The sequence below is a fragment of the Odontomachus brunneus genome, unplaced genomic scaffold (genome assembly GCF_010583005.1).
Source record: "Odontomachus brunneus isolate Ranch 3 - 2012 unplaced genomic scaffold, Obru_v1 Obru_scaffold_045, whole genome shotgun sequence".
Taxonomy (NCBI): Eukaryota; Metazoa; Arthropoda; class Insecta; order Hymenoptera; family Formicidae; genus Odontomachus; species Odontomachus brunneus.
This window is the reverse complement of record NW_022639495.1, coordinates 488,719-515,227: the sequence shown is the minus strand read 5'-3', so window position 1 is coordinate 515,227 and position 26,509 is coordinate 488,719. Positions and strand designations below refer to the sequence as shown.

At 43.5% G+C, this 26,509-nt stretch overlaps 2 protein-coding genes and 1 long non-coding RNA gene across 7 annotated transcripts in view; 1 reads left to right on the top strand and 2 right to left on the bottom strand.

The window, feature by feature from the left end:
• LOC116844707 (calcium-transporting ATPase sarcoplasmic/endoplasmic reticulum type) overlaps positions 1-13,988 on the bottom strand; it is a 45,385-nt gene extending 31,397 nt beyond the window's left edge. For 3 of the 5 annotated variants that reach the window (XM_032816598.1, XM_032816599.1, XM_032816595.1), the window contains exons 1-2: positions 13,687-13,988; positions 5,687-5,878 (exon numbers count right to left, since the gene is read on the bottom strand). In XM_032816598.1, coding sequence (XP_032672489.1) covers positions 5,687-5,804 — 118 coding nt within the window. In that variant the 5' untranslated portion in view covers positions 5,805-5,878; positions 13,687-13,988. Of the gene's footprint in view, positions 1-5,686; positions 5,879-6,785; positions 7,517-10,516; positions 10,705-13,686 lie in introns of those variants that run through there. The other 2 variants (XM_032816596.1, XM_032816597.1) reach the window with 2 other exon arrangements.
• Positions 13,989-17,418: 3,430 nt separating this feature from the next.
• Positions 17,419-26,509, top strand: part of LOC116844715 — a 12,065-nt gene continuing 2,974 nt past the window's right edge. The window contains exon 1 of the long non-coding RNA XR_004378124.1: positions 17,419-18,630. This is a non-coding gene — a long non-coding RNA (uncharacterized LOC116844715). The remainder of the gene's footprint in view (positions 18,631-26,509) is intronic.
• Positions 23,824-26,509, bottom strand: part of LOC116844714 (pre-piRNA 3'-exonuclease trimmer-like) — a 12,151-nt gene continuing 9,465 nt past the window's right edge. Inside the window, exon 12 of the mRNA XM_032816628.1 lies at positions 23,824-23,842. Coding sequence (XP_032672519.1) covers position 23,842 — 1 coding nt within the window. The 3' untranslated portion in view covers positions 23,824-23,841. The remainder of the gene's footprint in view (positions 23,843-26,509) is intronic.

The following is a 26,509-nucleotide window of genomic DNA, read 5'->3' as shown; positions in this document are numbered from 1 at the left end:
GAGAGAGAGAGAGAGAGAGAGAGAGAGAGAGAGAGAGAGAGAGAGAGAGAGAGGCAAAAGAGAGAGCGATAGGTATTTCAAAAAGTCCAATAAATTTTAACGAGAACATTTTTACATGTGGCTGACCGAAAAAACGGGCAACCAAAAAAAGCAGGAGACGCATAAAGACTGATTGTATCGAGTTTGTAGGTACACTAACATTGCATATTAATTATTAATTGAGATCGTCGGTTGATAAGTCGGAAAGCGCGTAGCTCCAGTATTGTAATTATCTCGAGACGGCCGAGCATTAACTTCGGCACACAAAGGAATGGTTTCTGATAGATAACACGATACACTATGTTTATACTAATAATTTGATAACAGCACTACTGTCGTGCGCTTCTGGCTTCTTGCTATGCATTCGTTCGCCAACTAACATCTCTGTGAAAATTGCTCGAAGAAAAATCGACGTTAACAGCTCGTCTCGGTGGACACGCATCGTGTTTTCGATAAATAATCGAGTGCGAAAGATTTATAATCGTATTAAATATTGCTTGACTATATTTGACGATCGAAATTTGATATATATATATGTTTGTCAATATAACAAAAATCTCTTATGTATAACTCGTCTTTCGCGTGACGATGTTATATCGCCGCCAAGTTTCGACCGATATCGGAAAATGGGTGATGTATTAACACCTATAAATACGGGATGTTCATACAATTCAGTGGCACATCAGTTACGCAACTGCACTTGTATATCACAATATACACCGAGTCGTCCGCCTAGGCTTATTATTCTTATCCGGCGAAAATCACAACGGCACATTACATAGGTAAAGCAAGTCTTTATGAGAGATAGCGCTATCTCGAGGCGGATGTCGAGAAAATCTTTCATATAACGCCTATATAAATGTACCAACGATCGATAGATTTGCAATTTTATCTTTAATCCGAGGTCTTTTTAAACTTGTTATGGTTCCAAAAATAGTGCAAAATTTTCTAGATCTTCTCATGCTCTCATTCTTTATTTTTTGGAATTTTCTTTATATTTTCAACTGTTTTTGTGCTTCTTCGATTCAGTTTAACGCGAAATATCGTTATCAAAATTATTACTACATAATGGGCACGGAAAAAAGAGAGTTTGAATTAATCAAATGTCAAGTGAAATATGAACGAAACAGAAACTTCCGCTGAAGTTGTCAGAATTCTGTTCAAGTTAAGCAGAACTTGCAACTGTTCAAATTAACCAAGAATTTTATTAATTTTCTGGCAACTCGAACAGGCTTTCTGGTCCGTTTATATTTCACCAGACATTTGGTTAATCCAAATTTGTTCTTTCGCGTGCGTAATAATCTATAACGAGAAGATACTTATATAGGAAGCTTTCATTTGAGGGCTTCAGCTTTCGAAAATCTGTATTTGATGTGTAATGAAACCGACACGTCAAAATCACTGATCATGGAGTCACATCATGGCGGGTCTACTTCGTCTGACGAATCGAGTTCGTCTTAAATTAAATTACGTTTTTGTTCTCCGACACAATTAACGCCGTCCATCAAGCGATTGCATGCAAGCCCTGCCAGATATAACGCACGGCCACGTGCAATTGAGTTACGCTATCCATCAAACTCGCAACAGCGGCTCGTTCACATTACAGGCTCACTTTGGACCTCAAAGTATTACATTCTACCGCTTCTCGAGTTTTTCTCGTCCGACTAATTGTCCAGACTAAATTCCTCTTCCATTCCCTTTTAGCATACTTCTAAGTTTACATGCTTCAAAACGTGTTAAATACGTCACTTTGTGCCTATTCGTAACTCTATGAATCAAGAGCATCATTAGCTGCAAATTTAAGTGATATGGCGTGCTACAGAGGACATCTTCGCTACTCATCTTCCATTGAGTTTTTCACTAATTCTCAATCAATCTTAAAATTCTTCTAAAACCTTGTTTTAGGCCTCTAATCGTTTAAAGGAAAAAATTACAAGTATCCAGATATTCTTATACGAAAATAACTTTGAAGCACGACTAAAAACCCATAGACATAGTAACACGATAAATTTCGAACATATGAGCGGGATGATGAAACCAAAAGAGTGAATGATAACACTCATAAAATTTTATAGTATCCTTTACCAGGATTGCGCAAAATACGACGGATAATAGTTATCTTGACACGATTTTTATTATCACCAATATTAGGCAGGCTTTGGTTACCAACGGTAAAGAAAACACAAATTTTATTCTCGATATACACGTTGATAACAAAGGTTGTTCGATCAATCGCGTTGATCACTACATATGGAAATGCTTGGCAACAAGTCGGGAAATGATTGTCGTCGTTTGATTGTCAAGCAGTATCTGTGCAGGACGCGCACTCACGCGAAGATAAACGTCGTGATTATACCTTATCCTCAAAATGATCAATGCATATACTGGGTGTCTCAGAAATGCGTTTTCTCCGTGAAACAGAATTGTCGTTACTTTTCGCTTTTGTTCTCGTCGAAACGCGCTGTTCGAAGAGAATGAAGCCGTCGGCAATTTTGCACGTTGCAAATTATGAGCTTTCAGAAAGAAAGAAAGAAGAACCTAGACACAATCGCGTGTCTTGATACCGAGTGGACATTAGTTTTAATTCGAGGAGAATCGCCGAAGCACTTCAGAGCCGACGATTTATGATTGCTTACAAAGCGCGTATCCGATGAAATTCCAACCGAGATAAATTCATGAGCTGGAAGAAAGTGCTGTGCGACGTCGGGACACCCCGTGTTATTTAAAACAATCGTGAAATCGCGTCGCGGTGGGCGCGCTTCAGCGGAGCGTCAAAATAGCGGCGGAACACGCCAGATAACGTCTAACTATAAGATTCGACCCGCCGGCGGACTTGTTGCTCGCTGTATTTTATTTTCGTAAACGAAAGACGATACTTCGCCACGCACTCGCCTATTTTGTAGCTGTGCCGTAATCCCTCGCGTAATGTTTACCGCGAATACACACACACGCGTTCCCAAAATTCTCGGCTGTTCACATTCGCGCGCGACGATGCACTTTCACGACGGCTCCGGAGCAGATGGATGACAATGGCCATGGTCAGTGGATCGTTATCGCAGTTATCACAGTTGCGTCAATGGACCACTCGCAGGTTTCATTTATCTCTGTATATTTCTACGAAATCAATCGAAAAGGAGAAAGCAAACGATCTGGGAATTACTAAAGAATGAAATCTACAAGGTCTGTTTTTGCTGCGGACAATAAGACATCTTAATTAAAAGTACAATATCTTTGTTTTATCAATTAATCTAAATTATTCTGAATTGGATCAAGGATCTTGGGATAACGTCCGTCTTTTTTTAATACAATGAATTCGTTACATATCTTAATCGATGACTGAATAAAAAATAAAGAAGAGAGAATAGAAACCCGAGAGATATATTTTATTTCACTGTTTCTCTCGAGTTTTCTTTCCGCGTAAAAAAAGACGCGAACAAGAGAGAAGGCGCTAGTGAAGAGAGAATGTCGGAATTAAAATTAAAAGGGAATATCGATAATGCTCCACTTTTAGTGGGATATCGTCTAGCACACTGCGTTTACGTTTCACGTTGCGTTTTTATTGCTTCGAGCCACGAGAAGGGGAGAGAAAGACTTCCTACTTTTTACACGGAACTCCAAGATACGGATAAGCGTATCGCGTTAGGTGGTCGTAAGTCATGTCGATTATTTATCGGACCTCCTCGATGTGAGACTAGGGAGAACGTCCGGTATTTCGACTGGCGCTAACTGGCGGCGCGTTATGCGAAAATAAACACGCCCGAGACACGTGCGCGCTCTTCTTCTCTCTCTCTCTCTCTCTCTCTCTCTCTCTCTTTATTTATCTCTCGGATAATTTGCCGGACAGGATTAACTTCGAAGCCGTTAAACCGGTAAAAATTACCGCGTTACGCGTGCGCATAGATATTTAGCGGGACACACCTAACTACAACGCGGCTCCTTTATTTTTATCCTATCGCAAAACAGATATATATTTGATAAAAAAAAGTAGTTGCGAGATCACTGATTACATATGTACATTTTTGTTGCTCAAAAATAAAAAAAAGAGTTGATAGTGTGACACAGTTGCAACTTGCGATTTACGTCGCAACGTACGTGAAAAAGACGGAATGTATGAAAACGACAAAAGTCTGCATCGGTTTAATATAATACAACCTGTAAAAATTTTAAACTGTTTCTTTTATTTTCCAGTCACACACAGACATACTTTGGTAACAGACGTTTTGATGGGTGAAAGAGGGAAGGAAGGAAGGAAAGAGTAAAAGTGTACTGACATGATATCTGATGCACTTTGCAACGCGGTAACGCGCTGTCGTGTACGTTTCGCATAATTTTCTTATCGCGCATGTAAATTGCGGAGATGTCAACTCATGTTCTCTCTTTGAAAACTTTGCAGTGCACTTATCAAAATATATCGTACGAGAAAAAGGCAGAGCGAGAAAGAAAGAGAAAGCGCGTAAAGATGCAATTATTGTGCGGAATTACATAGGATAAGATGAAAACTGGATCGTGCGTCAGAGGATTAAGGGGATAGACCTTTTATCAGAATATATTTGTCGCGACTCATTGACGCGTTAATCAGTGTCGAGTGTCGAGATTATCGATGAGAAATTACGTGTTGCGACGCTATCACGAGGAATTGTTATTCTAAATCTCGAGCGCGATTAATTCGCTGACGTCAACGCGGTTCGGAACGCGTTTCCCGAAACATATAACGTGGCGAGGGCGACTCGATCGGAAATTGGAACGTCGATGATTTAAACGGCCCTGATTACATTATTGTGACCCATCGACCGACACACGAGATTACACGTGATGAGCAGCAGTCTTTCCGAAACGAAGTGAAATCCGAAGCGCAATAGTAAATAGGCATCCACACAGTCGACGCGATCAGATAACTCGTGACATAGAGTAGTCATGAGAGAATCTAATCGCTTAAATCATAATCGACTAGCGGTTACGACGAGAAAGTTCGTTTTGTAATTATTACTACGATATTTACGCCATCTCTCTATTTCCCTCCATTCGCCCGGATAGATAGACGCGTATCAAAGATCTCTTGCATACTTTTGCGCGTGCATATATGTGAGTGTGTGTGTTTCACTACGGTTTATGTGCAAACAAAATTGAACGTCGAGGATAGGTTCTACAGTCGGGATCGTGCGATACACGTAATCGTCATCGCGAGTACCGCGACGAACACGTGTATGAGGAAGTGGCTGGCGGTGGTAGAGTCGGTGCCGCGATGGTGGGGGAACGGGAAACACGCGTGGCGTACACGGCGAACTACCAACCTGATAAAGCCACTTTTACCGCGCTCCTCGACTCCAGTAGCGAGGAGACGCGCGATATTTTCACGATATCGTGTTCGTAGGCTATGCGTGATGAAAATTAAATATCCACGAGGACGATACGCATGGAATCTTTTATCGATACACTTTGCAAATAATGAGCTTAAATTCGGTCTTTCCTCTCTGAATGAAGAAGCAAAAAGAAAAGAACGAGTTATCAAACTCACGCGAACGATTGCGGATCATGTCTATCTTAATCGGACTCTATTTCAACTAAATAGGTCGCCTGATACCAGAATGAATTCGCGAATTTGTCGACAGGACTCCGAGATTAGAGAATACACGGAAAAATTACTCACCGTTGAGACCATATTTCTCTTGGTTCCTCTTGACTTGATCAGGAGCCAGTCCCTTGTCGGCATCGACGCCAAAATAATTTACTACATCATCCACGGATTTACAATGGGCGTCCTCCATGGTTACTGCTTCGTAGATGCTTCACCAGTGTTATCCTCTCAGTGATTGTATACGTACATTCACATAAACAGTTTCTGAAAATTAATGAAATTAACATTAGACATTGGTACATATATATTCAATGGGACAGAGGACTAAATACAGAGTTGAGACATGCACCATGAATTGCAGAAGAGAAACTCTGCAACACAAGTAAATTTTTTGGAATTTTGTCGAAGAAATTAAAACCCAAAACTTCCTAAATATATACTATACTTTTGTCAGAAAAACTAACATCCTAAACTGTACTAGTCATACATTTAAATAAATTAATTGAAGATTATTGAATATTTATATGTATAAGATCATACTATACATCCTATCATCCTCATTCTTCCAAAATGCCAAGTTGGCGTATAAAAAATTTGTCAGAAATTAATTTCTTTTCAACACAACCTACTTTCCTATATGTACTATCATTAATAATGACACAAACACCACATACATACATATATACATACACACATACAGAAAGTTAATTCTATTCATATAAATACTTTCATAATAAACAATGAATGAAAATAGGTAACAGACAGCATAACAAGAGCAAAATTAAAAAAAAACAGGGACTAACATATATTATTTACTTTATTTCATGAGATTTTTTACTGAAATAGAGAACTAAATTTTAATAATCCCTAGCTATCCTTTCCTAAATTACACAGCTAGCAACGATGTAGTCAAGGAGTTTAGTTAACCAGGGTTTAACGCTATCTAACGGTCCTTAACAGGATAACAGAGGGCAAAACTTCACTACCGTAGCACTCACTGGGAATTCGCCACGTAAATTTAACACGCACCACGTACTATACGGAAACGTATACTGCGCGGGATAGAAAGAGAGAAAAGAGAGAGAGAGAGAGAGAGAGAGAGAGAGAGAGAGAGATGGGTGGGGAGGGGAAATGACGAGAAAAAAATGAGCAACAAAATAAATTTCAATACCAAGGATGCTCTCGCGAAGTGGAGGATCGTCCCACGATGTTTCGTTTCCGTGCGAAATTACGAGTTTCGACGATAGTTTCGCGCGATGAGTCGGCGACGAAGATGATGAGGAGGATGTGGACAAGCAGGATGGAAGAAGCGCGGCACGCACTTCACCGCAATTTCGACTCACTACTCGGAGTGCAACGTGTCCACGCGACATACACTCGCGGCCCGCTACGGTATCCTCGCCGTCGTGGGTCGTGTTCGCGTTGTCACTGCACGGAGCGAGTCCGTTGCGTTGACGCACAACGGCTACGGCTGTCGTTGATGACGACGTGTCAACCGGGGAGTGAGAGCGCGTATACGAAAGAGGAAGAGAGAGAGACGAAGAGTAGGAAAAGGACAGGCAGAGACGCAGAAGGAGGGAGAGTATGAGATATGAAGAAAGAGCGAGAGAGAGAGAAAATTACGTTACGGCCGCCGAATATTTAGGTTAGTCGCGCGGCGGCGGCGACGGCGGCGGCGGCGACGACTGCGACGACGGTGGCAGCGCGCGTGCTTGTCCCGCGACGAATTTCACGGCGAATCACGTCCCGACGATACAGCGGCTATACACACGCTCGTATCTCGTTGCCTTCGCGACCGAACGGGAAACACGAACGAGCCGTAACGGATTCTGTTGCTGCTGCTGGTGTGGCGAGTCGCGCGTGAGCTATCACGAGGCGCGGATGCACGAGACGCACGTCATTTTCCACAACGGTGTTACCAACGCGAATGCTAACCTGACCTCCGCTTCCGCGAGACTGGCACGGCGAAACGGGCGAATCATCGCGCGACCGCCAGCGCCGTCTGTCGGCACGCGACAACAACGCCCGGTCGCGCCGCCGCATAGCGCGAATAATCGCGCCCGTCTTCGCGGTGCAACGAGAGCGATTAATCGACCATCAATCGTTCGTGAATCGTGCGAGACGGCTGATCGAGACACCCGACGGAACTCGGACGCGGCGAGCGGCGGGTTTGCGGAACGGCATAGCGCGATCGGCGTGCGTTTTCCGCCTGTCGACGCGGTGACCGCGCGCCTCTCGGTGACACGCGTCGTGGTGCGGCGCGCGGTTAGCGAGCATGTGGAGCGACGCCATTGGCCGAGCGGAGCGTGACGCGGACGGCTATTTTCGGGCTTCTGCTAGGCTATTTCCTTGGCGCGTATTTTAAGACCGCGCGACCGGCGGCTCCGCGGCGTGTTGTCCTTACGTAATCGCGACGTCGCGGCTGATGAGTCGCCGCCGATAGTTCGTGTGTTGACTGACCACTGGAGACGAATGGTAAGATGTGATGACTTCAATCCTTAACCTTTTCGCCGACCGATTTTCTCGTGGCAATGCCGACGCAACGCGGAAATAACCTGGAGGACGCTGTCACGGCTACAGAAATCGACGCGATCGGAATAACACACGTGAAACTTCCGAAAATAAAGTTCGGTTATTTTTTATCTATTTTGATTCTCTTACGCATATATGCCACCGCGACGTCACCCAGCTGGCTCTCGGCGAGGTGAAGAGGCAGATGGATTGTTTAAATATTTCGCTATCTGTGTGAATGTTAATTGTTAATTAGGCTCGAATAAACTATTTACATGTTGAATATCGTCATCTGATGCACGATGAAATAAGAGCAGTTCTCTATCAACCAAGTTAGCTTAAATAGAAAATAAAAATCGACATTATGATGATTCAGAATCGTTAGGAACCTGCGAAACGTGCGATCGAAATGTAGCATAGTAAACGCGAGAGCGAGCCCTTGGCTATCGAAATGCGATTGCATTCCCTCAGTGTTCTAATGCAGAGTTCTAAACTTTCATGTCCCAGTGTCGCTCGATCGACACACGTTCAAGATCAACGCGGCGCGATCTTAAAATTCGCATCAAGTTCAAAGGTACCGTACAGGAATCGTGCAGGCGAGCCAAGGTTACCGTTCGATTTCGGCGACTCGAACTCGTCACGATACCTTTGAAAGTCGTTCCAGTCTATGAAAGTCTATCTACAAGTGGCCTGTGAGATCTTAGCCTTGAGCCAATATTAAAGAAGAAGAAGAGGAAATTCCAGGCCTATCGTTTCCTGTTTTTTTTTTCTTTTTCTTTTCTAGCTAAAATTAAGCATCTTCGATTTACGCGAGCGATCGATGGGCGTCGTAAAACTCTCGCATTATGTAAGGTCGACCTCGAAGTCGTGCGTTGCGTCGCTTGGACACTTTGCGAAATTCCTTCGTTTCAGAGATTCATATTTCCCACGGGACGTTTTATACAACCACGTGCCGGCGGTTAAGTATACACGTCCATAACTCTCGCGACACCTCGTCCACCGCTCTATAATCATCGGACGTTTACTTTCCATACCGACTTGCAAATTCGAGCTAGCGAAACGCTAGCTCGTAGCGAAGAGCATCTAAGAATCTTGCTAACACTCTTGGCGAGGCTCCAAAAGATGTCTAAAATGCGTCTAAAAGATGCTGGATATTTCGGACGTCGTTTAGATGTCTTCTGGGTATCCTCCGCCGTCTTTCGTATTGTTTGAGCAGTTAACCTGAGGTTAATATATGTGTACATGTATGTTGCAAAATCTCTTTTTCTGCTATTTTTTTTATTTATCTATCATCTATCTAAGATCTATCATCTATGATTTTGAAGTATTTAGTTTGAGTTAAGGTACTACAACACCCACGACTATATGCACATGCAAGTTCGACTTTCTGCGCAACTAAAAAAAGACGGTTAATTCAAACGCTCATTAATTGTTAACAAGTCGCCTACTAGGTGTGTATCTACAAAATTCTCACAGCACCTCTTAATGACTGAACGTTGACGTCTGCCCGACTTGGAAATTTAAGGCAACAGAACAAAGAAAGCAACGAAATGCAGGTGAGTTATTAATTAGACAATTTTCATGACTTTCAAGCTCAAATATTGTAGCGCTACTTGAATGTCCAAAATGACACGATCAGAATGCGCGTTTGAAGATAATTAAATGTTAAGTAGGAACCGAATAGGAGCTAATTATCGGACATCAACTCTTTGCGCTAATTGGAGAAGGTAAACTAATCAGGGTAATGCGTGCGGACGATGAGCCCGCTGAAACGCTGATGAATGTGTTTAATTAAAGCGCGTTCACTCGACGCGCTCAACGATCATCGAGCGACGACTTCTCGTGTCAGATGGAAAATCGAGGTGAACAAAGAAAGAAAAAAAAAAAAGAAAAGAAAGAAACGCGATCGGCGGAAATAATTCCGCTAAAACACCGACAAGTGGTTAATTACACACGTCACACACAGCTCCCGCGGGAGTCGCGTATTCATTCACACTCGAGACCGGCACACCGATCCGAAGCAATACAAGGCCTGAACTCTCCGCTAACATCGCGGGGCCCGTCAATGTATCTCATAGAAATTGCCCGTCGCCAACCGAGAAGAATTTTGGGAGAAGAATTTTAGCTACTCATTAGGAAACACCAAAACCACATCGTCGCAGGTAGGTCGTCGAGTCGATCGGATCTACGTGACCTTCCTTAACCGGCTCTACCTTCGAAAGGCCTCGTGTGTTCTCACTGTGGCCACTGTGACCACTGTGACTACGTATCGTCGTGTGATTCGTGTCGTTAGCGCTACACCGCGAACGGGAACGGTCTCCCAACCCTCGGAGTCCGTTTCTCCTACGGAGAGGTCGGAACTCGGGGGGTCGGGGGTTAAAGAGAACTAACCCTCTGGACGCTGGCGCGGCTGGCTATCCCTCTCGACGACGGAGCGCAACCGCTCGCATCAGTTCGGCCTTGAAGGACACGCCGCGCGGTACGGGCTCGGCGACCGGTCGCGCGGTACTGCGGTACCACACTCCGTCTGCGGATTCCCGAGGACTCTGTCCGGACGACTAGCTCGCTCAAGCGCCCGGGACGCGACTAGCCGGCCAAATCGCGCGCGCCCGAGCGAACGTTTTTAGCACGTCTTCGACGACGACTTCCTAATTATTTTGGCAGAGATGCTCGGGTGCCGCGATCTCCGGTCGCCTCGCCTCCGTCCGATCGAGCCCGCCGCCGCCCCGCGCATCTTTCCGAGGACTACGCGGGGATTTCGCGAGGTGGTCTTAATTCGCGAGCTGCTCCCGAGCTGAATTTTGTATCCTTTTTTTCTTCTCCGTGCCAGATCGAATCCGCGAGGTTGTCGCCGCAATCTAATCCCTCGTGTGTACCACTTTGCGCAGACTGAATTAATTAAATATAAAACATGTTGCGGTGCCTCGGTCTCGTTGCAACAACAAGGTGTTGTCTCTCAAGCCGCTTGGAAAAAACACGATAATTCTGCGAGTCGGCATTGCGAATTGACGGTTAAGTCTTCTTTCTCTCGCTGCAATTCTATCGGGATGTATGATTAGCCAAAATTGTCTCTAATTTAGGTGCAGCTCTGACGCACTGTGTTTGCGAACTCGTCACGGATTCATCTAACCGGATTCATTAATTGGCGCAATTGCTTTGAGGGTCGTGATTATTTGATGGACACACGGACACCGCATTATTGACACGATCTCTCTTTTCGGCATTCGACGAATCATTTTGCTGTAATATTAATAGCACCAACGCGTGCATGTCCATGTGTTAACGCCATTGTGACGTGATGCCATATGAGCGATTCGTTGCGTGGACGGTGCACACGCATTAACACGTTTTCTCGCACGACATGTATTTCTGCTGCGGACCTATCGCCAAAGATAACAGAATACCTTTGAGATTCTTTAAAAATAACGTCCCACGGCAAGCAGCCAGAAATTATCAAAGCACCGAAGAATGTGAGAGGATAAATGAAAAGGGGGACCTATCTGCGCCTGCACACGGATGAAAGTTATCAGTCCGTGCAATTGAATGGGACGAAAATTCGATGACGGGAAATTATATATTTCTGTTATCGCGCGAAAACTTCTCTGAGAATATCTTTGTTAGCCCGAAAGTTTCACACATTCGGCTGCTTTAAAGCTTCGCCTGAGATAACTGAGAACAATTGACTCAACAGAAATCTCTTGAAATTCCCCTTAGGAAAAATTACTTTAAGATGTTTAAATTAACATAAAGTTCTTAAAATTACTTAAAGTAATTTACAGTTAACTAATTTACAGTTAAGTAATTTTTATTTAATTATAAAGAACATTAAATAACTTTAAACAACTTTAAATTAATTTGAACAACTTAAAGTAATTTTTCCTAAGGATCTTCTCAGAAATTTCTCTGTTCTTACTGACTGACTTTTCCGATTGATTCCTATATTCCTCCGGGCACGGAAAATGCAGTTTGCTAACGGAGTTGTTTTTTCTCGTGTACATCGGAGCGTTCAGCGTTAATCCCGCTCAAAGTTAAAATTCAATCGGAATTTCAATCCGTTGAGCGACAACGGGGATTAATAATTACGCCCAACAAGCTGCGCGTTCGCAATCTCGCTCGCGTAAAAAATCTCGCGTTTTTTCATGAATGCGCAGATCGCTACTGGTGTCCTTTCCGCGTGCAGTTTGTCGGCTGGGTGATGTCTTATAGCGCCGTTTAATTATAGTTTAAGATCGCGCGGATTACGCGACGTCTCGCCTGAGATAATTTCTCGGTCCGCGAAAATCTCTTCAGGTTGGCGCGTGCCGCGGTGACCTACAAAAACTAAAACGAATTCTTGGCTCTAGTTATTATAGGTCGCGTAATACGCGGTTACACTTCGACGGAGGTTGAAGCCGCAAGTTGAATTCACGCGTGATCGGGGACATCAACAACGGCGATCTCAACGGCGCTTTTATTGGCTCGCTCTCTTACATTGCCGAGCTATTCGTGAAATTCGCGACGCGTCGTAATATTTTTATTCTGTGCGAAATAAAAAAAAAATGCGCGCGCGCGCGCGCATACTCCCCCGCGGCCCGTCGCGATTAGCCTCGCGCGAGCGCTCATTATGCAATCGCGTACATTGCACAACACAACGAAACAGCATGTACGTTAACGCAACGGAATGCTGAAGGTTCGTGTGCGCTGTTCCGCTTATTTTGCGATAATATTCAAAGATTTCTCTTTATTCGAAACGAGAAATTCGACAGTGTCTTACAGATAAGCATTCTCTCGTAACGCTTCTCTCTAAATAACAACGTATATGTCTGCACAATGCAATTTTACCGACGCAGTTTCTTTTTGTTATCATGTCATGTGCGTTGCCGGGAATTAGTTATTCTCACACTTTCATCGAAACGCGCGGATCTCACTTCGCAACGCTCTAGAGCGGCTCTCGTCTAGCCAGGCGCTCGAGAATAATCGCGCTTCCACTCTGACGCGACAACTCGCGTTCACAGCGGCACGTTGCTTCCGGATTTCGGAATTTCGCACGGTGTAGACTACGTCGCGAGATGGAGGTGGCAAATTTCGCGAGTGATCGAAATTCACTAACAAGTTCAGAACAGAAAGCGACAAGCGGAGAGACGCCTCTCGCTCGCGGCCGGTCGTTCTGAGAACAAGCACGTTTCAGCACTCCCAATCAATGAAACTGATTTCCCTATTTACATCACATGGTATGGTGTTCCAGAATTTCCGCAATTCGCGATTAACGTCCCACGCGTCGCCGCGCGAAATTCCGCGACTGACTGACGAGCGAGGCGTTCTCCCCAAACCTTGCCTTTACTCAAACAGGGCAGTTATTCACGCTAACTCGGACGGTTATCTCATGTCATCGGTCACAAACGAGTCTTTCACGGCTAATCCTTCTTGGCTTGTCTGTCACTACACTTTTGCCTCTCTATCTCCCGGCCCGCGTTCTCCACTCCGGCGAGACGCGGAGGCTGCGTCGTCACTGATCGCGCTTGGTCACACGACGAACACTATGCCAACTGCATCCCTCATAGCCGCGCGGCGAGTGGACTTACCGGTGCTTCCGTCTTCAACTCTTTCACTCGGAGCTGATATACGGGGAGGGGGGGCATGGACCACCCCCGGCGAACGTTATCACACCGCTACCTCGGCGTTTTCCTTTCGATTCACTTCTCTTTTGGCTTTTACTCCTCGATGCGCATCGTCGTCGTACGTCGACGCGCCGCTCTCGACTGGGGGGACCTTTACGACGTGGAGGGTCGTGTGCGCGACGGCGAAAGGGAAGCGAAACAAACAAACATTCAAAAAGGGAGCAACGCCTGCGCTGCCGTGCAAAACGAAGCGCCGAGCGGCCGCGAAATTCGCTTAAATAGTCCGTAAGCGTCGCTACCTGGTGGCCGGACGACGAAAACCAAAGTCTGGCCGGAAGCCAGTGGTCCCGGCAACCGTCGCGGATGTCGTCGTCGTTTTTCTGCGTTTAACCTTCGAATCTGAAGAGGGAAGGAGAATGCTCGGGGATACGACGAGGAGAGACGCGGTTGATCCGACCTAAGCGCCGCGCGAAGACACCATATTTCGAATCTCAAGAGCACGATTTGTCTGGAAGAAAAAGCATGCTTCTTTGTATGCCACGGCCAGGACACCGTGAATGACGAGAACGAGATAATCTCCCGGTGGTTACACGACGTTGTTCGTATCGCACGAAAAGGCTGGGGATGATGAGTGGGAAACGTATTTTTCTTCCAAGACACCTCGGTATGAGATACGTAGACGAAGAAGTACAAGTAGAACGAATAGTAGAAAGAATAGTTACCAAGGCGGAATAATCGCGCTCTCTTTTCCTCGGGTTGCTGCGTGACCCAGTTTTGTGAATTTTTAGTCGCGTTTGGAGAATAGAATGAATACTCGAAGGATGGCACGTGTTATTTTTCAACTTCATATATTCCTTATCTTGTTAGAATAACGGAGATACGCTTTGTTTTCGAACTAAGATCCGCCGATTATCTCGAAATGAGTGCCGAAGAACAGTTTTCCTTAAGGAATCAACAAGTGGGACATTGCGTGAATTTTCCAAAGCATAGTTTTTCTCGAATGATCATAACATGTGATTGAAATTCCTCAGTACGGTTTGTATTAACCCGTTTCGATCGGGAAAAATAAATTGCATCACAAGGTCGAGAGAGAAAAATTGCCAGAACGATAGGACGTCTTTCGGGAATTTAAATGAGAAATCACGGTTAGACTATCTATAAATACGCACAGTTCGACCGCTCTCGCAGCATTATTCTTATTAGAATTATACAAGGCACGCGTTTTCTTCGAGAACGAAAATAGTCGACTGGCGAATATCCAAATGCGATATCGGGTGCAACCCCGGAGACAATTCATCGCGAATATTTCGTTAGGAAATTCGTTCTCTTCGAGAACGTCCCGTCTTCATCCTTTAGTGAACACGACTGAGATTGTTCATACAGTGCTCGTTTTGATCCTCTTTAATGCCATTATCATTTCATAACGGTATCCTCTGCATCTTAATTAACGCATCTGAATCTCAAGGTCTTCAAATTTTAGATATCACCAAGTATGAATTTTCTTGAAATAGCAATCCCTATATTTTTTTTATTCGTTGCTCTTGTTCTGAAATTTTCAATCACCTTTAATAAGATTTACTCATTGCAAGTGGTGACATTTCGTCATTACACGTTGAGATAACGCGCTGGTTGCGCGCGTAAGCAGGAGCGGAGGAGCTGTCATCCTGCCTGCGGCAAGCGACAAACGTTCCAAGTATAAGCGCATCTTGTAGCACGTGAAAGAGAGTGCGGGAGAAAGAGTCGGGTCAACGGCCCGTTTCTAGTATTCTAAATACATTTAATGTACGAGTGCCCGCGGTCCGTCTCGTACGTCTGTTTCGCCCGTGAGATATCAACTCGCGCCACGCGCGCCTCGTCGAATCTGCCAAGTCCTCGTGATTATCTCGCACGTACCACGCCGGAATTGTATCGCGGATTTGCTACTTGAGATGCACTGTAGCATGACAAGGCAAATATAGATATAGGGTGTCCCAGTTTCGTTGTGCACCCTTTGGTAGTCTCGCAACAGGATCATCCACGGCTCACCTTAAAAAATCGGTTTGATTTTATCGTTTGATTCATTTCGACGTTGTTTACAATGGTGGAAAGATGAATATTTAAATGCAATCGGCGTTTTTTGCCGATAATGATGGTGCATTTGATTGACTGACGTCACTAAATTCGTGTGATCATACCAGAAGTTAGTTCATAATTTCGGACTTTACAGTTACGATTTCGATGATATTGAATGTAACTGAGATACAAAATGGTGGAGCTCTATAAATGCGATTATTCATAACGGACGCGTGAGTTTTTTGCTATGTTTGCGATTATATATATAACTCTAAATAATTAATAATAAAATAGGCGACTGACCGCTTCGCGATGAGGAGAGAGAGATGAGCTTGACACCCGCGAACTTCTTGAAATTTCCGTTGCGAAACGAGAAGATGAGAATAGATCGCTTAGGACAGCGAAGATAAGTGCGAAAAAGCGTGTCATAAAGGCGGACGTTTTCCAGGAAAACCTACTCGTCGCAATATACTTCAAAGATGAAGCTACGAGCGGTCTGGACGCTGGATAAACATGTCGGTGCAATATACGTTTTATCGCGAAAGTTGGTGCGTTGAATACGTTTATTTTCAATACATCAATGGACGCGCAATGTTGGTGATTACGTTTCGGTAATAGTGTTCTGGAAAAGCTTGTTTCCTCAATATTGGAGCGTACGATCGAAGTGTATTGCCATCAGCACAGCCTAAAATGTTTTTCTTTCGATTCATTTCCCGAGTATACGAATTATCGGGGGGAAAGAGAACAATATTAACCTTTAGGCTGCCGGCATTTTTTAATTAAAAAAGTGTTTTTTTACTCAAAAATTTTTCTAGATAAGTAACATACACATGGCGCAGAATTTTGAGATTTGTACAAAGCTACAAAAGTGGTTTTCCCGGCAATCTAAAGGTTAAATACATCTATCTGGTGTCTGGATAACTGGGACTGAAAAGAACTATATTTATTATCTATATCTAACACGTTATTCTCTCCCTCTATAATTTATAGTTGAAAAATGAATAAAAAAAAAAATTTTAACCGATGCAACAAGATTTAATGACGAATAGAAGTAACCGCAATTTTTGCTTTACCAAATGATATAATGCCGCTAATAAAAACGTTTTACCAGCAAATGAAAAATAAAAGAAGCTCGGGGACTTTTTCAAATATAAAGAATTTTTCTTATCATGCCGCGTGTAGGTGAGACGCATTCTGTACGTAGGACGCTACAAGCTATCCTGAGTGAGAGATTAAAAACTCTTACCAGCTGCAATGTTGGTTCTAAGATGTGAGTACCTATTATGATTAGAGTAAATATGCGTTCATCGCGCAACATGAATCTATAACGAGAGCAGGCGTTGTGAGCCGCCATGAGATGACAGACAGCGGTCCTTGAATTTGCAACACGATGAAGCACCGCGTCGACTTTCCGAGAGACGGAACTGTCCGAAGCAGTCGAACGGCCGTCCCCCATGAGACGTCCGCGCTATCAGCACACATTCTCTCATTATAGCAAACCAAAATAGACGTTGTTACTTCGTCGCTTACTCTGACCGGCGTTTCAAAGCGCGACGTTATTTTTAGCCAAAACTCAAAGTCTTATGTAAAACGTAGCCCGCGTTATAACGATGTTTTGGAGCATCATTACGTCGGAAACGCTCCTTCGTTTCGCTCAGTGCGCGATGTGCCTCGGAGATCTTAGATTCATCAACCCGGAAGAGGAGCCGGCTATACGTACGTCTTACAAGTGTGCAATCTGCTATTCTGAGAGGAGAGCGATATCATGACGGAAGTATCAGCGCGAGATGAATTCAGAACCGATGATTCACGCTGTACCCATCGATAGCTCGAATTCATGCTGATTCTCGAAAAAAAAAAGGGAAGAAGGAATCCAATGATATTAACGATGAATTACGAAAGCGAGAGAGAAAAAAGCTTCTAACTGTTGTTGTGAACCGGACATATGTTTCGGCGAATTTTATTTGACATTAAACTGAAAATTTTAGAGTGGCTTGGCCAAACCTAAATACAGGCGCTAAGTCTAAATGCAGAACTGGAAAACATTGTGGGCGTGCGCGCCGACGCCGACAAAGAGAATCGTATTTATTTATAACGATTTTTATAAATGAAGTGCTAAACAGCCATGTGACGAGACCACCTGAAACGGACGGTACAAACGAGAGGGAGAGAAATCAACATCATCATCTATCGTAATATGTCCTAAAATAAATATCGCGGCGGACTTATGAAACGCGACGACCGGTTAAACATATGTTTCCCTCAATACGCGTGGACGAATAATTGCCACTTGACTGCTTCACTTGCAGAAAAATTTCATTTGTTTCGCGTCAGATTCAATTTAGGATCGAGAATGTCGAGGAAAGTGATCTTCACGCTATTATTGAAACGAGAAATGTTCGATCAATCGTTATCATACAGTCGGACCTATAATCCCTTCATGCACGCAATCAATGCACGTTGTTTTTTGCAATAACTTTCACGTTAATTACGCACACCAATAACATGGCGTCCTGCAGAGATTCTAGCGTGTCGCACGTCACATATACTCAGTTGCATCAATCTTCTCCGAAGTGTCACACGGTGGCGGAAGCTAAATGACCCTTCATACCGTGTCAAAAATTGCTTCCTAGAGGAAGAACGCCGTGGTATAACTTTAGATCATTAGCAGCAGAAAGCGGCATTTGTCGAAATTTATAGGATATTATCAAAGAGCAGCTCACGTCTTCTCTTTATCGCTGAACAGAAGAGCTCTGTCGCTGCTCAAGGCACCTTCAACGTCCAACGACGTCATCAGCGCCGGGAAATTACCACTACGACAGCTCGTAAGGGGACAGAATCACGGCGAAACTTTACGTAAGTTTAACAAGAGTTAAAAAATGACTTGGCTTAATGCGGCGGCTAATGGTAAATTGTAATACGACTTCTCACTTCAAGTATGTCGTAAAAATTAGCAGCTTTGCGCATATCTATTTGTTCCTCAACAAGAAATTTACATATTAATATATCTCATATATATCGACTTTTGCCGTTTGGCAAGCTTAACGAGCTTTGATGAGCTTGGAGAAACTAGAAAATATTTTGCAATAATTTAGCGTCATGCGGAATTGAAAATCGACACTCGAGAAAATCTCGATTTCATTTGAAATCAGTCAAACTCTGGTAAGCAAATTGCTTATTTTGTATTCTTACCAGCGCTCTCTTGATTCGTATCACTGTCATCTATAATGTTCAATAAACTTATTTGTCATTAACATTTAGAATGTATAAATTTCCATACTGACATTTCAAATCTGTACAGCATCCTGTCTCTTTAATAGATTTATTTATTAATACGGCCTTCATAAGTGTCGTGTTGAGAAATGGAAGTCTGTTGACGGTCGTCTGGTGAATTTTCTCTGAGAGAAATATTGACTCTCGAGTTTTGCGAATCTGCGACTAGGAGACTACTAAACTCTACACTTCACGCACGGCCCACTGTTCCTCTCTGCTCGTCTCTATAATTTGTTCCACGCGTTTCTGCGATCTCGTATAACAACCACAGATATGTCTGACCGAATTGCGGTAAGCTTAAACTTTCCTTCTTGCGACGAGATGATTTAGCGTCTCGCCGTAGATTTTCACTAATCTTTAGCATTTCTCTACTGTATGTGCCGAACAAATTAATCGCAATAGTATGAAATGTAATATACGCATCGCGTTATAACAATAGTAGCAATATATATTTACGGAATGTTGACACGTGAATGTTTACATCGAAAAGCAGTAATACATCGTCCATCTGTCTCCATATTGCTAAGTGATTGCAAAAAATATAAAATTATTTTTAACCAAGGACACACAACTTTTATAAACAGGATGAAAAAACTTTCAATATGACAGCAGCGATAAGTAGGTGAAATTACACGTATTAACGTATTTCATTAGAAAAAATAAACAATTTATCTTATTTTGAGAATCCTAGAAAATACGCACGAACGTATGAGCTGCTCTGACATAAAAGCCGTTTATCCAGAAGAGTTAAAAGCGTCTCAACGTACCTACAAGCGAGCGAATTGAAAGCGTCGCTTCGGAGTGCAGTCTTATTTATATGTGATTCACTGCACGGGTCTTTGCCTCGTGACGTACGTGACATTCCTTCCGGTAGGAAGCCTCCAACACGGTCAGCCGCGTCTGTCAAGCTCACACGGCCTATACTGAGCGACGGGCGCGAATTAAGAACGCTCGCTCGGCGAACGTAGACGCCGATGGTGATGTTATCCATCGTCGCGTACATGATTTCTCGCATGTACGGAATGAGTGAAATAAACGGTCAGCTGTGAAGGCGCATCTAATGAATCTCTGTCGAAAAGTGACTGACCCGTTCGTTGCTAATTATTCGTATGGTGAAAACAGCGACAAAATATGTAAGCCACAAGAAGCAATTGAGGATAAATCTCGTCGAGGCTTCACCAATCGAAGACCAGTCAAGGAGCAGTCAAGTAGCAGCCAAGAACCAGTCAAGGACTAGTTAAGCATCAACTTATACGGACTTTATGTGGACGGAAACGAAATGTTTATAATCAGAAAGAAGAGAAAAATACAATTTCATACACATACACGATGATCGTAAACGTAGCAATGAAAGCAAAGTATCTGAAACCATTCGGACTGAGTCCAGGCTAAATTCGACTAATCGCACAGCGATCGATCGAAAGGGGATCAGCGAGCAGAGCGGCAGCTGCGAATACGCCTGGCGCACAACGGTGCTTTCAGGGTTAACTCTCCTCGCGGAGATCGGTCCTACTTATGTAAAATCTTGAACGACTAACATTGAGCTAATTATAAACACGGCCGGCTAGCTACGTCCGCGTCTTCGTGTGGCCGCCGCGTCTCTGTTACCTGTCTTGCCCTGCCCTGCCCTACCCTGTTCTGCCCTGCCCTGCCCTGCTCTGCTTTACTCCGCTGAGCTCTGTTCTGCTCCGCTCTGCTCTGTTCTGCTGTGTTCTGCTTTGCCCGCGGCCGTGCAATTTGCGATGCAGTCGGTCTTAGGTGGACCGACACACACGGCTAGCGACCTAACTAAAAATAAGCGGTCGGCCAAGTGGCAGAGGGACGCGGGAGGTCCGATCAACGGCCAACTGGGCCAGTAAAGTAACCGTAGCTCAACGTCCCAAATATAGTCCGACATCTACATAGCCGTCGATTCGTCCTACCTGCTGGCACATCAGTGCGTGTTCTGTGTACGCGATAGAGAAAGAGAAAGAGAGAGAGAGAGAGAGAGAGAGAGAGAGAGAGAGAAAGAGAGAGAGTATGTGTTAGAGAATGACAGAACATCAGTATAATATAATCGTCACAGGTGATTCCCCGATGACACGCCGTTTTTCGTCGTTGAATCGCCAGAATAGGAAAGAGTTTGTTACGCTAATTCTGGAATTGGTCGTGCCCGTTGTGTGTCGTCATGGACGCGATGTCAACAACGTTCGGTACCGACTTGATTTATTAACCCGAAAGTAGCCGCGTATTTCTCTTATTTGTCTTTTTTCCCTGTCGACGGATTCCCGCGCTCTAAAGAAGCGTAGCGTCACGCTTTACTTTGGCGATTTAAAACATAAACACATTTAAAAATAAACACGAATAAAATGACGTATTTTTATACATTTTGCTTCATCAAAAACATGCTTTATCAAACCGAAATATATAGACAGAGACTGCCAATTGTGTATTGTTGACGTGCGGAAAATTAAAGGCGATATTGGGAAGATCGATTTACGTGGCAATTATCGAAAATTCGAGTTGTGGTTCGCAATTAATCCCTTTCACAGGAATACTAGAGGCATAAGCCGATATGATCGAGATATTTCACGTGCCCAGTATTTCTCGGTCGACTTGCGCGTTCGATATCGGCAGAAATCGCCATCGATGCGGTAACGCTGCCAATGGCAGACGTATGTTCCGGTCCTATACGAGCACCATCGCAATTTTCGCATCAGGTCTCCACTCAAGAAGCGCCCGTTCGTGCCACTAAACCGTTGTAGTGCGATTGCATTTAGCTAGCGACAGCTTGATGCCGTTTCAGCACCTGGTATAATCAATGTAATTGTCAGATAAAGTGGACTGTTGTACAATTTTGAATCAACAGTGTTACCGCATATCTGCATTACGCCCGTTCTCACGTCGATCTATGTGAATGGCTGTTTCCTTCAGAAGTAAGGCTTAAACGTCGACGGCGAACGAGTATCCGCGAGTGAACGAGGCGTTGATTGAGAGACGCGCGTCCCTTAAGTTGTCAAACTTCGGTTAGATTTACATGGACGACGAAAAAGTTAAAAATAAGAGATTGTCCGTTTATATTTTCGCCGTATTTTTGCGACTCATCACTAGATCGATACGTTTGCAGAATTTCCGAAAAAGAAAAAGCAGATTCTAACTAGACGCGAATTTTCATGTGTGTCCATTATTTGATCAACTTTTCGTGTCTATGCACGAAATCTAGCGCTTTATAGTTGGAGCATGTGCTAATGAGAGTCGCACGTTAATAATGCGTAGGTAGCGGGATCATCCCTCAAAGAAAAGCGCCATCAATATAAATAACAGACGCGACATGTATATTTATCTTGTCTATGCGCCTGCAAAATTGCACACGAACTATTATAACAGACAGCCTTGTCCTGCTAATGAGCAAACGTTTAACAAAATACGGTGGCAAACCCTCAGTTTCGTTTGCTAGCTGGCTAGCTTCGTCTACTAACAATATAAGAGCGTGAGTCAAATTGAATATTCGAGTAACAGATATACGTATTATCTTTAAAATGTCGAAGTTTCTAGACGCGTCTCAGCGCTCTCATGCATGCAAACGCACTACTTAGATAGACAGAGATAGATAGATAGATAAATAGAGAGAAAGAGAGAGAGAAAGAGAGAGCTGCTTAGAGAGAATGAAAATAGAAGACGAATGAAGGCTATACCGAGGTGTGTGTGTGCTGACATCCCCAGGAACTCTACCGTACTTTAAGATCGGTCTCCGTCTACCTTGACGAAGGTAGCGTCACGGCTCGATGAACGTTGCGGCTGCTGCGTGATGCATGACGTCGCGAGTGGCGTCTTAGCGATCTTAGCGATCTTCTGAATTTTCCGAGATGAACGCGGTATAATAAATTAACTCACATTACTTGCGCTCGGAGTAAAATAATCATAGTAAAAATATCTTAAAATTTCACAAGTTGCAGAAGCGATTTTCTGCCTGATAAAAATTAAAGAGAAGAGAAAAGGAAACGAGGGATATTCTTAAATCTTAAAACAACTTACCGTTGCGATTTATCAGAAATATTGCATATAACAAATCTTAAGATATACAAAATTGAAATTAACGAATTTCAAGAGTATGTTAATACAATAAAGAATATAAAATTAATTTGTGACTTGCTTTTTTCAGATTGACCAAAATAAATGCAAAACAAGAAAGCTCGATATTCTAATAGCTCTCACAAATAATTTACTAATATCCATGCAATTTTTCTTAAAGAAAGAGATTCTATCGGTGTCCATACTGATAATCGCCGACAGCAATCGCGGGAAGCGTGCGACAGGTATTGCCTGTGATCCTAAATTATTCGGCGCGCTCCACCGCCGAGCTGGGAATCTTTGGCAGGTCCCGCGCGACTCGACGCGACGTCGATGAAACGCAGAAAAGTCTCATCTATCATGTCGAAACGCGTAACGCGAAAATAGTCGCAAGGATACGTTCGGGGCCGGACTTGGCGCGAGTGTGCGCGACCGTGCCGGCGCGAGTTATCGAGTTTGATTCCGATAACGAGGCTACGTCATAGTTGCGACGTTATCACGGGTATCGGTAATGTCAAACAGATCGCTCGGATGGAGACAAAGTTTGAGGATACATTGGTTGCATCGAGATACATTAGTCATTAAGAGATTGGATTTGCAAATTTATATAGTCTTTCTTACCTTCTTGGCTTTTCAGATCATTGTAAACTTGTTTTCGTCACATATTCAGCAATGCTTCAATTAATTTTTGCACATATTTTCATCGTGTAAAAGCACTTGTGATTCTGTGCAACCAATGTAAATTCTGCAAAAAACAATCAATACTTTGTCAGTAAAGTTTTCAGCTACGGCATCCTCTTAATGGAGTTTGAAACTTCTAAGGAGTGTCATTACGTTAGAAGAAATTAGATTAATCCAAGCTAGCAAGATTAAATTTTAAAATTTGCAATAGACGAATGCCTAACCACTAATGTTTGGCAGATAGCTGCTGTTTTGATTATTCGCAATATTCTGACGGTTAAATTTTTCCATTTCTGACGGTTTAATTTTTCCATTTCTTTTCTATACATTTTCATGTATACGCGAATAAAGATCGCTACCGAGCAATTGGCCATTAACCCTGGCTTCAGACGGATGCGTTTTTCCGTCGGAGAAACTACACTTTTTGATACTAATAATAAACCTAAGTATCTTACGTATAGTTAATATACGCTGTCGTGCTTCATTGGGTCAAGGAAGATACGTTTTTGCAGAACGTCTGAAGCAGAAGGTCTTAAGCCGCGGGAAAGGGCAAAGTGAGCTCGTCTTAAGAGCGTACAAAAGATGCATTATTACACAACCGTAAGAAAAGAATTTCGTGATATGACGTGAGGGCAGAGGTGATCAAGATACACCGGCTGCGTGCACGCTAAGACTGAGGATGATAAAAATATGAGAGACTCAACTTTGACTTCTTCTTATAGTTAGCATATACTACTTTATTTTTCAGATATATGTTGAAAGATAAATGTCAATTTTTTCTTGGAAAATTTTTCACGTTGTTAGACGTTGTTCTTTAGATTGATTATACTTTTCCTACCTGCAAACTTTGAGATATCGATCAAATTATATATATTTTTATTAACGAGTGGAATCTGTTTAATTATAAATAGAAAGAGCATTAAAACGCCCGACGTCTTGCGTTGTAGCTTTAGTGTAATTTAAGCTACACTTACGTGTAATATATTTCAATTCTGACATCTTCAATCAGCCAGAGCGCTTTCTATTGTGTACGAAACGGAAACCGAGAGTGAGTAATTCGCGCAAAGTATTTATAATTTGCACGGATTTGCAAAGGCGGGATTATTTTTGTGAACGTGCTCCTCAGAGACGTAATGGTCTGTTGGCTATGCAATAAAAACGCCACGATTACAACATTGGCACGCGTAATGTCGCGCGTATCATGCATCGTACACGTCACAAATAACACGTGAAACAGTGCTATCTTCGACAGTACTGTGACGAAACAAATCGATTCTCAATAAGAAAGAATTCAAATACCAAACTAGGAAAATTCGCAAAATCGAAGTAACTTTCCTATACTTCGAAACATATCGTTTCTTTATTTTTCGAAGACAAACATGTGATTTGCACTATGACGTACTGCAGTATGACGTAAAAGATATTCTCTACGTGCTGTCACACGAGTGGGAGATAATTAAATACGATACAGCTCACAGCCGGTTCTACTTTGCCTGTTCGTAACATCTACATGCCAAAAACATCAACATTACTGAAATGTACCGAATAGTGGGGTCATTCTTCAGTCATTCTTTCCACAGCTGTGCTCTCTCCTCAACTACGTTTGCGAAATACAATCTCGATACTTTGCTCTTTTGGAATGTTGATAGAAGTTTCTTCTTCCGTCACGCTCTCTGATTAACGCGAGGAGAACGTGATCACTTTGCAAAGGATCCTTGAGAAAACCATTATTACGGCCGGTTAAGCCTACGCTCTAGGCCAGGGGCTAGGCTAGGCTATTTCCGCGATTCAGCTTATGGACCGAAATAGTCCTAGAGAGCTTCTGTCGGGACTGTCCATCTTGATGTGGTCAGACCGACACGGGATCAATTTTATATGTTTCTCACAGAGTTTTCATCGTCGTTTGTTTGACACTGAGAACTCGAGTTCTCGCTGTCTGTTTAGTTTTCTAAACTCAAAGACCAGCAGTAGACAGTAATTTAACGGACAGAGGCGAATCCGGGGATTATATAACAACTCTTTTGAAAATAAGCATACAGAGCGGCGAACGTAAATGGGCAGCTTTTGTGTAAAAGAGGTTTACTAAGTCGGCGTTGATTACTTTGTTATGGAGGTATCTTTGGCAGAACTCTCTTGAAAACTTTAACAACGCGAAACACGACGATGAAATCGCCGTGTATTTTCCACATTTTATTGCATGTTTAACAAGCACCCCTGCTCTATACAACGTTATTTTTTTCCAAAATATATGAGAAAAAAGGAGAGACAAGAAAAATGAGTACGAAAGGCAAGCTTCCTCCCTCTTTTTCTTGAACCGTTAAGGCAAACGGCGAGAATATCTCTGCGCGCCCACGCTCATTCGCGTTTCTCCCGGCGTGGTTGCGCGCTGCTCCGCTCTTCCTCGGTCTGTGTACAACGGCTATTTCCACTGTCGTCGGCGACGATGCGACAGGTGCTAAGCCATGCCAGGCGGCGCGATGCCGCATCGGCGAGGCGAGAATTGCGAAATCCGTCGACGAGAGAAGCCCGCGACGGAGTATTTTCAATCGTCTCCACCGGTGCTGGGCGATTCCTCGTCGTCCTGGGGAAGCGGCACCGGACCGATAGGTGAAGGCGAACGGATAGGTGGCTTTGCAGAGCATATTTCTGGCAGTCACGAGATACGATTTTACGGGCGGCGAGCGAGCAGTAACGAACTCGTCGTGAGAGAGCGAGGAAAAGAGAAAGGGGG